The 17,528-nt window shown below is 46.9% G+C and overlaps 1 protein-coding gene across 1 annotated transcript in view; it reads left to right on the forward strand.

Annotated features, from left to right (window-relative positions):
* The first annotated feature begins 1,747 nt into the window (after positions 1-1,747).
* The window catches only part of LOC147114347 (uncharacterized), a 90,650-nt gene continuing 74,869 nt past the window's right edge, over positions 1,748-17,528 (forward strand). The window contains exons 1-3 of the mRNA XM_085996001.1: positions 1,748-1,880; positions 9,138-9,189; positions 16,799-16,881. Coding sequence (XP_085852127.1) covers positions 9,141-9,189; positions 16,799-16,881 — 132 coding nt within the window. The 5' untranslated portion in view covers positions 1,748-1,880; positions 9,138-9,140. The remainder of the gene's footprint in view (positions 1,881-9,137; positions 9,190-16,798; positions 16,882-17,528) is intronic.

Consider the following 17,528-nt stretch of genomic DNA (forward strand, 5'->3'; position numbering starts at 1 on the left):
CTCAGTCTCTCTCTCTCTCTCTCTCTCTCTCTGCCTCAGTCTCTCTCTCTCTCTGCCTCAGCCTCTCTCTCTCTGCCTCAGTCTCTCTCTCTCTCTCTGCCACAGTCTCTCTCTCTCTCTGCCAGTCTCTCTCTCTCTGCCACAGTCCTCTCTCTCTCTACCTCAGTCTCTGTCTCTCTGTCAGTCAGTTCAGTTCAGTTCAGTTCAAATGCTTATTGCATGAAAGTTTACAGAGAACCATATTGCCAAAGCTTACATAGCAAAAAGGTACAGTTTTCCAACATTCTGTAGGTGTCAATCGATTGACATTGTCTCTCTCTCCCTCTCTCTCTCTCTGTCAGTCTCTCTTTCTCTCTCTGCCTCAGCCTCTCTTTCTCTGCCTCAGTCTCTCTCTCTCTCTCTGCCTCAGTCTCTCTCTCTCTCTCTCTCTCTGCCTCAGTCTCTCTCTCTTTCTCTCTGCCTCACACTCTCGGGTCAGTGGGGGTAATTTAACCTAAACCGCTTGGGAGGATATGACGGAATTGGATTGGTGCTGGCAGGGTTGCAGACTCTGCTTGGACAGGTTCTGGTGGTTCCATCACAGAACCAGCACACTCCCGGCCATTGGTCAGCCGACACGTCCCACCGCACATGCCCACCCCAATTGGAAAGCGAACAGACCCTTCATTACCTGATTTTTGACCGTCATTCAAACAGCCAATTGTTTTTTTTGCCACCTCCGATATTTTTCTAACCGATCAGCTAAAGTGTTCAAAGAAAATGAATTTTGCTCCCGGTGTTTTTTTGCTGGCAGCCCTGGAGATTAGTCTTTAATGGCTGGAGACTCTAGGGCAGTCCGGGAGGGTTGGCGACCAGACAGTAACAGGCGGTTAAGAAGGCAAATGGTATGTTGGCCTTCGAAGCGAGAGGATTCGAGTACAGGAGCAAGGATGTCTTGCTGCAGTTGTACAGGGTCTTGGTGAGACCACATCTTGAGTATTGTGTGCAGTTTTGGTCGCCTTATCTGAGGAAGGATGTTCTTGTCATGGAGGGAGTGCAGCGAAGATTCACCAGGCTGATACCTGGGATGTCAGGAATGACGTATTAGGAGAGATTGGGTCGATTGGGCTTATACTCACTGGAGTTTAGAAGAATGAGAGGGGATCTTATTGAAACTTATAAAATTCTGACAGGACTGGACAGACTAGATGCAGGAAGGATGTTCCCGATGGTCGGGGAGTTCAGAACCAGGGGTCACAGTCTAAGGATAAGGGGTAAGCCATTTAGGACAGAAATGAGGAGGAATTTCTTCACCCAGAGAGTGGTGAACCTGTGGAATTCTCTACCACAGAAGGCAGTTGAGACCAATTCATTAAATATATTCAAGAAGGAGTTGGATATATTTCTTAAGGCTAAAGGGATCAAGGGATATGGGGAGAAAGCAGGGACAGGGTACTGAATTTGGATGATCAGCCATGATCTCATTAAATGGCGGAGCAGGCTCGAGGGGCCGAATGACCTACTGCTGCTCCTATCTTCTATGTTACTGCTGGGCGGGCTCGGTTAAAATCGGGGCTAGTGTTTCAGTCCTCTCTCTCGCTGCCTCAGGCATTCTCAGCTCAGTTCAGTCTCTCCGTCTCAGTTGCAGGATTGACCTTCTTTCCGAGTATCTCCAGTGATCCACCAGCGACATTTACGCCGAGCACTCGAAGCACTTGTTTTGAATTAAGGACCATCTTTTAAAAACAGCGCTGCGGGGGGTGGGGGAGGGGGGGAACGAGGGGGAGAAACCAGGAAACAATCCACAACGTTTTTAAGAAAAGAAAATGAAGAATTTGCAAAAGCCTCCTGAGGGAGCGTAGAAATCGTAAGTGGAAGAAGAGAAAGGCCGGGAACAAAAGGTGAGGAAAGCTTCGAGTAGTTTGGAGCGAGAGGACGACAAACAGGGGATCGGAATAAAATGAAACAAAGTTATTTATAATTTAACCCGCCAGTCTTTCTATTGTAAAACGATTCCCTGCCTGTTGAAAAATTGATCGTAAGTTTTCATCAGATGCACGCACGCCATCTTTTAATTATTAACCTGTCGAGTATTGAATTGCGTTTGGAGAGTTCCAGTTCGAAGCAGCAAAAGGCAGTGAATGAAGCTTAAAAAAAAACAACTGTGGAACAAGCCAGCATTTATTTGTTCCAGTGAGCAGGCAATCGCCGGGCTGAATAAGGTCCATTCGTACGTTTATCACTTGACGTTGGCTTTCAAAAAAGTCTCAAGCCTTGATAAATGTTAGATTTAAAACAGAAAATGGTAAAATGCATAGTAGGCCAGTCAGCATCTGAAAGGGGAACAACATCTTGTATTTATATAGCACCATTAACAACAACATCTTGTATTTATACAGTGCCTTTAGCAACAACAACAACAACTTGTATTTATATAGCGCCTTTGACTTAGGAAAGCGTCCCAAGGTGCTGCACAGGGGCGACTATCAAACAAAACTTGACACCGAGCCACATGAGGGGATATCAGGGCAGGTGACCAAAAGCTTGGTCAAAGAGGTCGGTTTTAAGGAGCGTCTTAAAGGAGGAAAAAGAGGTGGAGAGGCGCAGATGTTTAGGCAGGGAATTCCAGAGCTTAGGGGCCCGAGCAACAGAAGGCACGGCCGCCAATGGTGGAGCGATTAAGATCGGGGATGTGCAAGAGGGCATAATTGGAGGAGCGCAGAGATTGCGGAGGGTTGTAGGTCTGGAGGAGGTTACAGAGATAGGGAGGGGTGAGGGATTTGAACAGGAGGATGAGAATTTTGAAATCGAGGTGTTGCCGGACCGCGAGCCAATGCAGGTCAGCGAGCACAGGGGGAGATGGGTGAAGGGGACTGGGTGTGAGTTAGGACACGGGGCAGTGAGCACAGGGGGTGATGGGTGAACGGGACTGGGTGTGAGTTAGGACACGGGGCAGTGAGCACAGGGGGTGATGGGTGAACGGGACTGAGTGAGAGTTAGGACACGGGGCAGTGAGCACAGGGGGTGATGGGTGAATGGGACTGGGTGTGAGTTAGGACACGGGGCAGTGAGCACAGGGGGTGATGAGTGAACGGGACTGGGTGTGAGTTAGGACACGGGGCAGTGAGCACAGGGGGTGATGGGTGAACGGGACTGGGTGTGAGTTAGGACACGGGGCAGTGAGCACAGGGGGTGATGGGTGAAGGGGACTGGGTGTGAGTTAGGACACGGGAGCAGAGTTTAGGATGAGCTGAAGTTTACCAAGGGTGGACGATGGGAGGTCACCAGGGGAGCAGTGCTTATGCTCCACACGAGCCTCTTCCCACCCCTCTTCATCTAACCCGAGATATAAAAGGTGAATCAAGTTCTGGGGAAATTTTGAAGATTTAAACAAGTACTCACCAACAAATATTGGATTGGATCAGTATATAATTTTTTTTGTCATTCAAAGTGATGTTTAGAAATGTAACTGGATATTAGCCATAAAACACTGTCTTTAATTAATAATCGAATATTATAGCTATGTTCAATTCACCTTAATACATTAGATTAGCTTTAAAAAAATGTATTTGCAAATTGTTCTTAAAAATCGACGAATATTGAAATCATTCCACAAATATAACCAGTTCAGGACACTAAGGGAATTTTTTTGGATACTGAAACATAGAAACATAGAAGATAGGAGCAGGAGTAGGCCATTCAGCCCCTCGAGCCTGCTCCGCCATTCAATGCGATCATGGCTGATCATCCAAATTCAGTACTCTGTCCCTGCATTCTCTCCATATCCCTTGATCCCTTTAGCCTTAAGAAATATATCTAACTCCTTCTTGAATATATTTAATGAATTGGCCTCTACTGCCTTCTGGGGTAGAGAATTCCACAGGTTCACCACTCTCTGGGTGAAGAAATTCCTCCTAATTTCGGTCCTAAATGGCCTACCCTTTATCCTTAGACTGTGTCCCCTGGTTCTGGACTCCCCGACCATCGGGAACATCCTTCCTGCATCTAGTCTATCCAGTCCTGTCAGAATTTTATAAGTTTCAATGAGATCACCTCTCATTCTTCTAAACTCCAGCGAGTACAAGCCCAATCGACCCAATCTCTCCTCATACGTCATTCCTGCCATCCCAGGTATCAGCCTGGTGAATCTTCGCTGAACTCCTTCCATGGCAAGAACATCCTTCCTCAGATAAGGCGACCAAAACTGCACACAATACTCAAGATGTGGTCTCACCAAGGCCCTGTACAACTGCAGCAAGACATCCTTGTTCCTGTACTCAAACCCTCTCGCTACGAAGGCCAACATACCATTTGCCTTCTTAACCGCCTGCTGCACCTGCATGCTTACCTTCAGCGACTGGTGCACAAGGACACCCAGGTCTTGTTGCACTTCCCCTTCTCCCAATCTATTGCCATTTAGATAATAATCTGCCTTCCTGTTTTTGCCACCAAAGTGGATAACCTCACATTTATCCACGTTATATTGCATCTGCTATGTTTCTGCCCAATCACCCAACATGTCCAAATCATCCTGGAGTTTCTCGACATCCTCCTCACAGTATACATGCCCACCCAGCTTTGTGTCGTCTGCAAATTTGGAGATATTACATCTAGTTCCCTTGTCTAGATCATTAATATATATTGTGAATAGCTGGGGTCCGAGGACCGATCCCTGCGGTACCCCACTAGTCACTGCCTGCCACTCGGAAAAAGAACTGTTTATTCCAACTCTTTGCTTTCTGTCTGCCAACCAGTTCTCTATCCAAGTCAATACCTTGCCCCCAATCCCATGTGCCTTAACTTTACACGCTAATCTCTTCTGCGGGACCTTATCGAAGGCCTTCTGAAAGTCCAGATACACCACATCCATTGGTTCTCCCTTATCTATTTTACCAGTTACATCCACAAAAAATTCCAGTAGATTACTCAAGCACAATTTACCTTTTGTGAATCCATGTTGACTTTGTCCGATCCTGTCACTGTTTTCCAAGTGCTCTGCTATTACATCTTTTAAAATGGACTCTAGCATTTTCCCCACTACCGATGTCTGTAATTCCCCGTTTTCTCTCTACCACCTTTTTTGAATAGTGGGGTAACATTAGCTACCCTCCAATCCATGGGTACTGTTCCAGATTCCATCGAATGTTGGAAGATGATCAGCAATGCATCTACTATTTCTAGGGCCACTTCCTTAAGTACCCTAGGATGTAGATTATCAGGCCCTGGGGATTTATCGGCCTTCAGTCCCATCAATTTCCCTAACACCATTTCCCTACAAATACTGATTTCTTTCAGTTCCTCCCTTTCATCAGACCCTATGTTCCCCGACATCTCTGGGAGGGTATTTGTGTCCTCCTTTGTGAAGACAGAACCAAAATATGTATTTAGTTGGTCTGCCATTTCTTTGTTCCCCATTATAAATTCCCCTGAATCTGACTACAAGGGACCTACGCTTGACTTCACCAATCTTTTTCTCTTCACATATCTATAAAAGCTTTTACAGTCAGTTTTTATGTTCCCAGAAAACTTACTCTCATATTCTATTTTCCCCTTCTTAATTAATCCCTTTGTCCTCCTTTGTTGAATCCTAAACTGCTCCCAATCCTCAGGATTATTGCTTTTTCTGGCCAATTTATATGTCCCCTCCTTGGATCTTATGCTATCCCTAATTTCCCTTGGTAGCCACGGTCGAGTCACCTTTTTTGTTTTATTTTTATGCCAAACTGGGATGAACAAATTCTGTAGTTCATCCATGCGGTCTTTGAATGTTTGCCATTGCCTATCCACCGTCAACCCTTTGAGTGACATTCCCCAATCAATCCTACCCAACTCGCGCCTCAGACCATTGTAGTTTCCTTTATTTAAATTTAGGACCCTAGTCTCTGAGTCAACTACTTCATTCTCAATCTTAATGAAGAATTCGATCATATTATGATCGCTCCACCCCAAGGGGCCTCGTACAACAAGATTGCTAATTAATCCTTTCTCGTTACTTAATACCCAGTCTAAGATGGCCTGATCTCTGGTTGGTTCCTCGACATATTTGTCCAGGAAACCATCCCGTAAACACTCCAGGAATTCCTCCTCCCAGTATTGTTACTAATTTGGTTAGCCCAATCTATATGTAGATTAAAGTCACCCATGATGACTGCTGTGCCCTTATTGCACGCTTCTTTAATTTCCCTTTTAATGCCATCCCCAAACTCCGCCTTACTGTTTGGAGGTCTATATACCACTCCCACTAACATTTCCTGCCCCTTAGTATTTCTCAATTCTACCCATACAGATTCCACATCATCAGAGCTAATATCCTTCCTTACAATTGTGTTAATTCCTTCTTTAACCAGTAATGCTACCCCACCTCCCTTTCCTTTTTGCCTATCTTTCCTGAATATCGAATACCCCTGGATGTTGAGTTCCCAGTCTTGGCCATCCTTGAGCCACGTTTCCGTAATCCCAACCAAATCATATTCGTTTACCTCTATTTGCGCAGCCAATTCATCCACCTTATTACGAATGCTCCTCGCATTAAGACACAAAGCCTTCAGGCTTGTTTTTTTAACGCTCTTAGACCTATTAGAATTATTAGTTACTGTGGCCACGTTTGATTTAAACCGTTGGTTTCTCTGACTGCCACTTTTGTTTTTCTCCTTCCTATCTTTTGCTTTTATCCTTGTTTCCCTTTCCTCTGTCTCCCTGCTCAGGTTCCCAACCCCCTGCCATTTTAGTTTAAACCCTCCCCCAGAGCACTAGCAAACACTCCCCCTAGGACATCGGTTCCAGCCCTGCCCAGGTGCAGGAAGGAATCAAGGGATATGGGTATCAGGCGGGAAAGTGGAGTTGAGGTCAAAGATCAGCCATGATCTTATTGAATCTCAGTGGGTAGCACTCTTGCCTCTGAGTCAGAAGGTTGTGGGTTCAAGTCCCATTCCAGACACTTGAGCACAAAAATCTAGGGTTGACTCTCCCAGTGCAGTACTGAGGGAGTACTGCACTGTCGGAGGTGCCGTCTTTCAGAGGCCGCGTCTGTCCTCTCGGGTGGACTTAAAAGATCCCAGGGCCACTGTTTCAAAGAAGAGCAGGGGGAGGGTGTCCTGGGCCAATATTTATCACTCAGTCAACATCACTAAAACAGATGATCTGGTCATTATCACATTGCGGTTTGTGGGAGCTTGCTGTGCACAAATTGGCTGCTGTGTTTCCCACATTACAACAGTGACCACACTTCAAAAAGTACTTCATTGGCTGTAAAGTGCTTTGGGACGTCCGGTGGTCAAGAAAGGCGCCGAGCAGCAGCTGCGAGTGTTTAGGTTAAGCTACACTAGCAGCTCCTGCTCCTGATGGTTAAGCAAAGCATCGAACGTGTACCTGTTATGGTAATGCTACAGGTAAGTTAATCCCTAAGCATGGATGTCTTGTGAGAAAGTTCGCATCTAAATGTATCGGGTAAATAGAGAGAAACTAGTCTCTCTGGTGGGGGAGTCCAGATCAAGGGAGTATAACCTTAAAATTAAAGATCGATAGAATACTGAGTGCGGTTTAAACAGAGTGCTGCGAGTTGGGTGAGTCAGGGAGTCTTAACTGTTTGCTAAAATCAAACTTTTGTTTGTTTCACATTTACTTTTTTTAAATTATTCTTTATTCAAGTACAACAGTACTTATACAACTCATCAATCACAAAGTAAATCCATTGCACCCATTGACCACAATAAGAAAAGAATAAAGCCTTAAAAAACAGCTTTATGGTTAACAATATAAATGCAATGATAAATTTTTACAAATAAATCAATAATATTTACAGTACCAACTACCACTATTTCAATAAGCCAAGAAAAAAAAACCCGTATCACGCCAGTCCTGCTGGCATCATTCACCCATTCAATCGTTCAATCATCCGTTCGTTCGTTCATTCGCTCGTTCGTTCGTTCGCTCGAGCGTAAGTTCCATTGTGTGTGCATGTGTGCGAGCGAGCCATTTGACAGCTTCACAGAGCTGTGAAACGCTGATTTTTCATCTGTCAAAGCTCTTGACAGTTGAAATGTCAATCGCTGACGTCACCAGTAACCAGGTGTCCCTTAATTGGCCTGTTGAGCCTGCCGGGCGGGCTTAACGAGGTCAATCAAGGGAAAATAGCGTGGATTGGCCACAAGTTAATGGAGGCGGGACTACCACCCAAAAAGTGGGAGTCCCGCCTCCATCACGTCCCCATTGACAAAATCCAGCCCTATGACTATTAAGGGAATCAAGGGATATGGGGATCGGGTGGGAAAGTGGAGTTGAGGTAGAAGATCAGCCATGATCCTATTGAATGGCGAAGCAGGCTCGAAGGGGCCGTATGGCCTACTTCTGCTCCTATTTCTTTTGTTTTTATGTTCTTATTACATAGGATTACATGGGATATACGGCACCGAAACAGGCCATTCGGCCCAACCAGTCCATGCCGGCGTTTATGCTCCACTCGAGCCTCCTCCCGTCTTTCCTCATCAAAGTCTATCAGCAGAACCCTCTATTCCCTTCTCCCTCATATGCTTGTCCAGCCTCCCCTTAAATGCATCCACACTATTCGCCTCAACCACTCCCTGTGGTAGCGAGTTCCACATTCTCACCACTCTTTGAGTAAAGAAGTTTCTTCTGAATTCCCTATTGGATTTCTTGGTGACTATCTTATCTTGTTGGCCTCTAGTTATGCTCTTCCCCACAAGTGGAAACGTTCTCTCTGTATCCACTCTATCAAAACCTTTCATAAGTTTAAAGACCTCTATTAGGTCACCCCTCAGCCTTCTTTTAGAGCCAGGCCGTTCAGGGGATGATGTCGGGAAGCACTTCTTCACACAAAGGGTGGTGGAAATCTGGAACTCTCTCCCCCAAAATCTGTTGAGGCTGTGGGGTCAATTAAAAATGCCAAGTCTGAGATTGATAGATTTTTGTTAGGCATGGGGTAGATGGAGTTAAGATACAGATCGGCCATGATCGAATTGAATGGTGGAACAGGCTCGAGGGGCTGAATGGCCTCCTCCTGTTTCTAGGTTGTTTAACCTGGCGATCTGGCTACTTGTGACCTCTTTGAAGACTGCCATTGTCTGAAAAGTTCAGCAGGTTTTTAAACTTAGCAGTTTAATACAAAATGGATTCCTCAGTTGCTTGTTTCTCTGTTTCAGACGATGGAACAGGTTCCAGTGCAGGTCGCTATTGGATTCAAGCAAGTTTCAGGTGAGGAGTTTCTGCCTTCTGTGTCGGGCGTTTTGGGATTTTGCCCCATTTTGCATCCACATCGCACGTAACCGTGAGAATGTTATAAGGATCAGCGGCTTGGGGGAGGGGTAAGCGAGGTATTGCGGGGGGGGGGGTGTAAGTTGGCTCCTGAATGACACGCCTGATGTATCCTGTGGATTATACAATAGAAAGAAAGAGAGACCTGCATTTATATAGCGCCTTTCACGACCTCAGGACATCCTAAAGCGCTTTACAGCCAATGAAGCACTTTTTGAAGTGTAGTCACTGTTGTAATGTGGGAAACGCGGCAGCCAAATTGCGCACAGCAAGCTCCCACAAACAGCAACGTGATAATGACCAGATAATCTGTTTTAGTGATGTTGATTGAGGGATAAATATTGGTCCCTCCCCCCCTGCTCTTCTTCGAAATAGTAGCTAACGTAAGAAAACTACTAGGCACTTGGTCTAAGCGTTAAACAAAGCTTTAATCAACTGTTTTACAACATGGAGATCTAGTTGTCCTTCACTAGTTCCTGTTAAGAATATCCTGCGCAAGCTGGGCCCGTGCCCGAGTATTTATACTCTCCCTGGACAACGCCACCCGCAGGCCGCTCAGTTGATTCATGTCAGTGGCCGTGGGATCTTTTACGTCCACCCGAGAGAGCAGACGGGGCCTTGGTTTAACGTCTCATCCGAAAGACGGACAAAATACTGCAGCCACGGGGCAGTGTTGATGGAGGGGGTGGAGATCAGCGGCAGGGGCACTGATCAAGCAGACTGCTCTGTCCAGGATGGTGTCGGACTCCTTGAGCGTTGTTGCAGCTGCACCCATCCAGGTGAGCAGTGAGTGATTATTACCACCGTGACTACACTTGTTGGCTGTGAAACGCGGTGGGACACGGAAGGTGCAATATAAATGCAGGTTCTTTATTAATTTCGTGCACAAATATAACCTGCATTGTATTTGGAACTTTAAGTAATTTATAACTAGCGGATAAACTTCATGAAATGGCGCTTTTTAACACTCGCCCGTTGAGTCATACGGAACAGGTGCACAGTCTGTCAATCAGAAATATTCAGTGTGGCGAATCCTTCTTCTTACCGAGGATGACTTGCTTCCACATTAAAAATGAGTTCTCAGGTGACTGATGAGTCCAATGCTGGACCTGCAGTCTCTGTCACAGGTGGGGCAGACGGTGGTTGAAGGGGCGGGTGGGTGGGGTGCTTGGGTTGACTTGCGCTGCCTGCGCTTGGCTTCCGCTTGCTCCCGGCGAAGAGACTCGAGGTGTTTGGCGCCTTCCTGGATGCTTCTCCTCCACTTTGTGCGGTCTTGGGCCAGGGATTCCCAGGTGTCGGTGGGGATGTTGCACTTTTTCAAGGAGGCTTTGAGGGTGTCCTTGAAGCGTTTCCTCTGCCCACCTGGGGCTCTCTTGCCGTGCCGGAGCTCCAAGTAGAGCGCTTGTTTTGGGAGTCTCGTATCGGGCCTGCGGACAATGTGACCCATCCATCGGAGCTGATCGAGCGTGGTCAAAGCTTCGATGCTGGGGATGTTGGCCTGAGCGAGAACACTGATGTTGGTGCGCCTATCCTGCCAATGGATTTGCAGGATCTTGCGGAGGCAGCGTTGGTGGTACCTCTCCAGTGCTTTGAGGTGCCTGCTGTACATGGTCCATGTCTCTAAGGCATACAGCAGGGCGGGTAACAGAAATATTCAGTGTGGCGAATAGCTCAGGTGGAGGACACCAGCAATTTCTTTTATTCATTCATGGGATGCCGACATCACCTGCAAGACCAGCGTTTATTGGCCATTATACAACTGAGTGTCTCACTCGGCCATTTCAGAGGGCAATTAAAGTCAACCACATTGCTGTGAGTTTGGAGTCGCATATCGGCCAGACCGGGTAAGGACGGTAGATTTCCTTCCCTAAAGGGACATTAGTGAACCAGATGGGTTTTACGCCAATCCGACAGTTTTGTGGTCACCATTACTGACACTTAGGGGGAAAAATTTGGTTGCTTTGCGTCTCCCGTTAGAGGGCGCTAATGGGGCGCAAAACAACTAGCGCCCGGGCGCGGCGATGTTTGCGCCACTCGCGAAATTGATCAGGCATTTTGCGGCAGCGCTAAACACTACCGCCATGATCTCCTGCCCCCGCAGATCGTGACGTCAGTCGAGTGTGAAACGCCCCGGTAGTGCCCCGGATCGGATATTGAGTGGCGCCCCCTGCCTTACCGCCTGCCGCTAGCAACGACAGGTTGAGGGGAACGTTTTGCAGTCGGGAAGGGACTGGGGGGGGGGCGCTATTTAAAGGCGACCGCTTCCTGCTTTTTTTTGTCAGTGATATTTTTGCACCATGCATTCTGAGTGAGAGAGAGAGAGACTTCTGGAGAGATTCAACGCTGTGTGAAGGAGTTTTGGGTACTGAGCAGCACTTTGCAGGTTCATTTTGATTTGACCTTCCTTGCATCGATTTAGAAGAGACTGTGGGGGCTGCACTCTGAGCTCTTTCCCTGGGTCTCTCCATTGTTCTTTCCAGCAGATTTGATGTACAGGTCTCTCCAGGCCAAGATTCAAGGCCGCAATGAGTAGGATGTGGATGGAGTGCAAGATCGACCCTCCCCTTTAAGAACTGGCTGGCGCCAGTGTGTCTGTGTTCCATTGCTGACTGACATCACATGAGCTTCGCCAGCGCTCTGAGGTAGCGCCTCGCTCCTCAGCGTTAGCGCCTTGAGACAGGTGTGAAGCGCCTGATTTAGCGCTCCAATCACCTCCAGGGTCGATAGAAGCCAAGTTTGCAGTCGGAGGCGATAATTAGCGCCAGGCCGATAATTGTGCCCCAAACGGGGCGATACCGAATTTCCCCCCCTAGCTTTTTTATTCCAGATTTATTTAATTGAATTTAAATTCCCCAGCTGCCGTGGTGGGATTTGAACTCATGTCTCCGGATGATTAGTCCAGGCCTCTGGATTACTAGTCCAACAACAACATAGAATAGAATCATAGAATGGTTACAGCACAGAAGGAGGCCATTCGGCCCATGCCGGCTCTCTGCAAGAGCACTTCAGCTAGTCCCACTCCCCCAACCTTTCTCCGTAGCCCTGCAAATTTCTTTCCTTCAGGTACTTATCCAATTCCCTTTTGAAAGCCATGATTGAGTCTGCCTCCACCACCCTATCAGGCAGTGCATTCCAGATCCTAACCACTCGCTGCGTAAAACAGTTTTTCCTCATGTCGCCTTCGGATCTTTTGCCAATCACCTTAAATCTGTGTCCTCTGGTTCTCGACCCTTCCGCCAATGGGAACAGTTTCTCTCTCTCTACTGTCTAGACCCCTCATGATTTTGAACACTAGAAAGACTGGGTATGCTTAGAGTGGACAAGTCGCCTGGTCCAGATGGTTTGCATCCCAGGTTGCTAAGGGAATTGGAGGAGGAGATAGCACAAGGGCTTGCCATAATTTTCCAATCTTCCCTAGATGCGGGGGAGGTGGCTGAGGATTGGAAAGTGGCAAATGTGACACCATTGTTCAAGAAAGGGTGTAAGGACAATCCTAGTAACTACAGGTCGGTCAGTTTAACATCAGTGGTGGGTAAAGTTTTAGGAACAATGAAAAAATTAACGGGCACTTGGAGAGGCTTAAGATAATTAAGGAGAGCCAACACGGATTTGTAAAAGGCAGATCGTGTTTGACTAATCTAATTGAATTTTTTGATGAAGTAACAGAGAGGATTGATGAAGGGAATGCAATGGATGTTGTCTACATGGATTTTCGGAAGGCGTTTGACAAAGTACCACATAGAAGGCTGGTTAACAAAATTGAGGCTCATGGAATAGGTGGGTCAGTGGCAGCTTGGATAAGGAATTGGCTTAAGGACAGAAAACAGCGAGTTGTGGTAAATGGCTGTTTTTCAGACTGGAGGATGGTAGACAGTGGTGTTCCCCAAGGGTCAGTGCTGGGGCCACTGCTTTTTTTGATATATATAAATGACCTGGATATTGGAATACAGAGTAGAATTTCTAAATTTGCCAATGACACCAAACTTGAGGGTATGGCAAACAGTGATGATGATACCAATCGACTGCAACACAACATAGAAAGGCTAGCAGAATGGGCAGACAAGTGGCAGATGAAATTTAACACAGAGAAGTGTGAGGGGATGCATTTTGGCAGAAGGAACAGGGAGAGGCAATATACACTTAATGGCACAGTTTTACAGAGTGTGCAGGGACAGAGGGACCTGGGAGTTAATGTGCATAGGTCCCTGAAGGTGGCGGGACATTTTGAGAGAGTGGTTAGCAAAGCATATGGGATCTTGGGCTTCATAAATAGAGGTATTGAGTACAAAAGTAGAGAAGTTATGCTGAACCTGTATAAAACGCTGGTTAGGCCACAACTGGAGTATTGCATCCAGTTCTGGACACCACACTTTAGGAAGGATGTGAAGGCCCTTGAGAGAGTGCAGAGGAGATTTACCAGAATGGTTCCGGGGATGGGGGATCTTAGCTACAAGGACAGGTTGGAGAAGCTGGATTTGTTTTCATTAGAGAAAAGGAGGTTGAGGGGTGATTTGATAGAAGATTATGATGGGTTTGGATAGGCTAGACGGGGAAAGGCTGTTCCCACTAGTAGGACTAGGGGACACATATTTAAGGTTTTGGGCAAGAGATACGGGGGAGACGTGAGGAAAAACTTTTTTACGCAGCGAGTGGTGAGATCCTGGAACTCGCTGCCGACGGAAGTGGTGGAAGCGGAGACGCTCAATGTTTTCAAGGGGAGACTGGATAGGCACTTGAGGGAAATAAACTTGCAGGGCTATGGGGATAGAGCAGGGGAATGGGACTGACTGGATTGCCCTACAGAGAGCCGGCACGGACTCGATGGGCCGAATGGCCTCCTTCTGTGCCATTATGACTCTTTGACCTCTATCAAATCTCCTCTCAACCTTCTCTGCTCTAACTAGAACAACCCCAGCTTCTCCAGTCTATCCACGTAACTGAAGTCCCTCATCCCTGGAACCATTCTTGTAAATCTTTTCTGCACCCTCTCTAAAGCCTTCACGTACTTTCTAAAATGTGGTGCTCAGAATTGGACACAATACTCCAGTTGAGGCCGAACCAGTGTTTTAATAATGTTCATCATAACTTCCTTGCTTTTGTACTCTCTGCCTCTATTCATGTAGCGCAAGATCCCGTAAGCTTTTTAAACTGCAGCACGGTGGCATAGTGGTTAGCACTGTTGCCTCACAGCGCCAGGGACCCGGGTTCGAATCCGGCCTCGGGTGACTGTCTGGTTGGAGTTTGCACATTCTCCCCGTGTTTGCGTGGGTTTTCTCCGGGTGCTCCGGTTTCCTCCCACAGTCCAAAGATGTGCGGGTTAGGTTGATTGGCTATGATAAAAATTGACCCTTAGTGTTAGGGGGATTAAATACGTGGGGTTATGGGGATAGGGTGGGATATGTGTCGGTGCAGGCTCGATGGGCCGAAATGGCCTCTATCTGTACTGTGAGGTTTCTGTGATTCTGTGATTTAACCTGTCCTGCCACCTTCAACGATTTGTGCACATACACCCCCAGGTCTCTCTGTTCATGTACCCCCCTTTAGAATTGTACCCTTTAGTTTATATTTCCTCTCCACGTTCTTCCTAGCAAAATGTATCACTTCGCACTTTCTGTGTTAAATTTCATCTGCCACGTGTCCGCCCATTCCACCAGCCTGTCTATGTCCTCTTGAAGTCTATCACTCTCCTCCGCACTATTCACTATACTTCCAAGTTTTGTGTCATCTGTAAATTTTGAAATTGTGCCCTGTACACCCACGTCCAAGTCATTAATATATATCAAGAAAAGCAGTGGTCCTAGAACCGACCCCTGGGGAACACCACTGTATACCTTCCTCCAGTCCGAAAAACAACCGTTCACCACTACTCTCTGTTTCCTGTCACTTAGCCAGTTTCGTATCCATGCTGCCACTGTCCCTTTTATTCCATGGGCTTCAACTTTGCTGGCAAGCCTATTATGTGGCACTTTGTCGAACGCCTTTTGGAAGTCCATGTACACCACATCAACTGCATTGCCCTCATCAACCCTCTCTGTTACCTCATAACAAAAACTCAATCAAGTTGGTTAAACACGATTTGCCTTTAACAAATCTGTGCTCGCATCCCTTAATTAATCCACACTTGTCCAAGTGACTGTTAATTTTGTCCCAGATTATCGTTTCTAAAAGCTTCCTCACCACTGATGTTAAACTGACTGGCCTGTAGTTGCTGGGTTTAACTTTACACCTTTTTTTGAACAAGGGTGTAACATTTGCAATTCTCTAGTCCTCTGGCACCACCCCAGTTTCTAAGGAGGATTGGAATATTATGGTCAGTACCTCCGCGATTTCCTCCTTTACTTTCCTCAGCGTCCTTGGATGCATCCCATCTGGTCCTGGTGACTTATCTACTTTAAGTACAGCCAGCCTTTCTAGCACCTCCTCTTTAACAATTTTTATCCCATCCAATATCTCAACTACCTCCTCTTTCACTATGACTTTGGCAACATCTTCCTTGGTGAAGACAGATGCAAAGTACTCATTTAGTACCTCAGCCATGCCCTCTGCCTCCATGCGTAGGTCTCCATTTTCATCCCTAATCAGCCCTACCCCTCTTACTTCTTTTTTAATTTGCTTATGGGATGTGTGCATCACTGTCAAGGCCAGCATTTATTGCCCATCCCTAGTTGCCCTTGAGAAGGTGGTGGTGAGCCGCCTTCTTGAACCGCTGCAGTCCGTGTGGTGAAGGTAATCCCAGTGTTGTTAGGGAGGGAGTTCCAGGATTTTGACCCAGCGATGATGAAGGATCGGCGATATACTTCTAAGTCAGGATGGCGTGTGACTTGGAGGGGAACTTGGAGGTGGTGGTGTTCCCATGCGCCTGCTGCCCTTGTCCTTCTAGGTGGTGGAGGTCGCAGGTTTGGGAGGTGCTGCAGTGCACCTTGTAGATGGTACACACTGCAGCCACGGTACGCCGGTGGTGGAGGGAGTGAATGTTTAAGGTGGTGGATGGGGTGCCAATCAAGAGGGCTGCTTGGTCCTGGATGGTGTCGAGGTTCTTGTGTTGTTGGAGCTGCACTCATCCAGGCAGGTGGAGAGTATTCCATCACCTCAGGCATGCCCTCTGCCTCCATGCGTAGGTCTCCATTTTGGTCCCGAATCAGCCCTACCCCAGCTTTTACTTACTACCCGTTAACTATTTATATGCCTATAGAAAACTTTTGGATTCCGTTTTATGTTAGCAGCAACAACTTGTATTTATATAGCACCTTTAACGTAGTAAAGCGTCCCAAGGCGCTTCACAGAAGCGATTATCAAACAGAATTTGACGTCGAGCCACATAAGGAGATATTTGGGCAGGTGATCAAAACCTTGGTCAAAGAGTTAGGTTTTAAGGAGCGTCTTAAAGGAGGAAAGAGAGGTAGAGAGGCGGAGAGGTTTAAGGAGGGAATTCCTGAGCTTAGGGCCCAGGCAGCTGAAAGCACGGCCACCAATGGTGTCCAATCCAGTAACATAACTGCTATATTTTAATTAACTTCTTTTAGCTCCGACTTTCTGTTTGGATTTACAGATGAGGAAGAAGGAAGATTAACGTCAGTGACAATCAAAGATTCAAAAAGTGTGTCGGTTATAAATCAGAGCGCAGGTGCAAAGGTCAGTCAGGAAACAGCTCTTTGGCTGGACACTTAGGATATGTTTTATGATTTAATCAAGTTGTATGTGCTCGGTGCTCCTCTGAACTTCCCTCTCTTGCTCCATTAAAACTCCAAATATGTTGTCCTACACATCCCGCCTCCTCCCTGTGAGGAGAGATTGAGTAGAATGGGCCTATACTCTCTGGAGTTTAGAAGAATGAGCGGTGATCTCATTGAAACATACAAGATTCTGAGGGGGATTGACAGGGTAGATGCTGAGAGGTTGTTTCCCCCTGGCTGGAGAGACTAAAACCAGGGGTCACAGTCTCAGGATAAGGGGTCGGCCATTTAGGACTGAGATGAGGAGGAATTTCTTCACCCAGAGGGTGGTGAATCTTTGGAATTCTCTACCCCAGAGGGCTGTGGAGGCTCAGTCGTTGAGTATATTCAAGACAGAGATCGATAGATTTTTGGACTCTAGGGGAATCAAGGGATATGGGGATCAGGTGGGAAAGTGGTGTTGAGGTCGAGGAACAGCCATGATCTCATTGAATGGCGGAGCAGGCTCGAGGGGCCGTATGGCCGACCCCTGCTCCTATTTCTTATGTTCTTATGGACAGACTCATGGTATAGCCTCTTGAGTGTCGGGCTGTTTTTCCCGGCACC

The sequence above is a fragment of the Somniosus microcephalus genome, chromosome 8 (genome assembly GCF_052327205.1).
Source record: "Somniosus microcephalus isolate GS21.2 chromosome 8, FLI_Smic_1.0, whole genome shotgun sequence".
Lineage (NCBI taxonomy): Eukaryota > Metazoa > Chordata > Chondrichthyes > Squaliformes > Somniosidae > Somniosus > Somniosus microcephalus.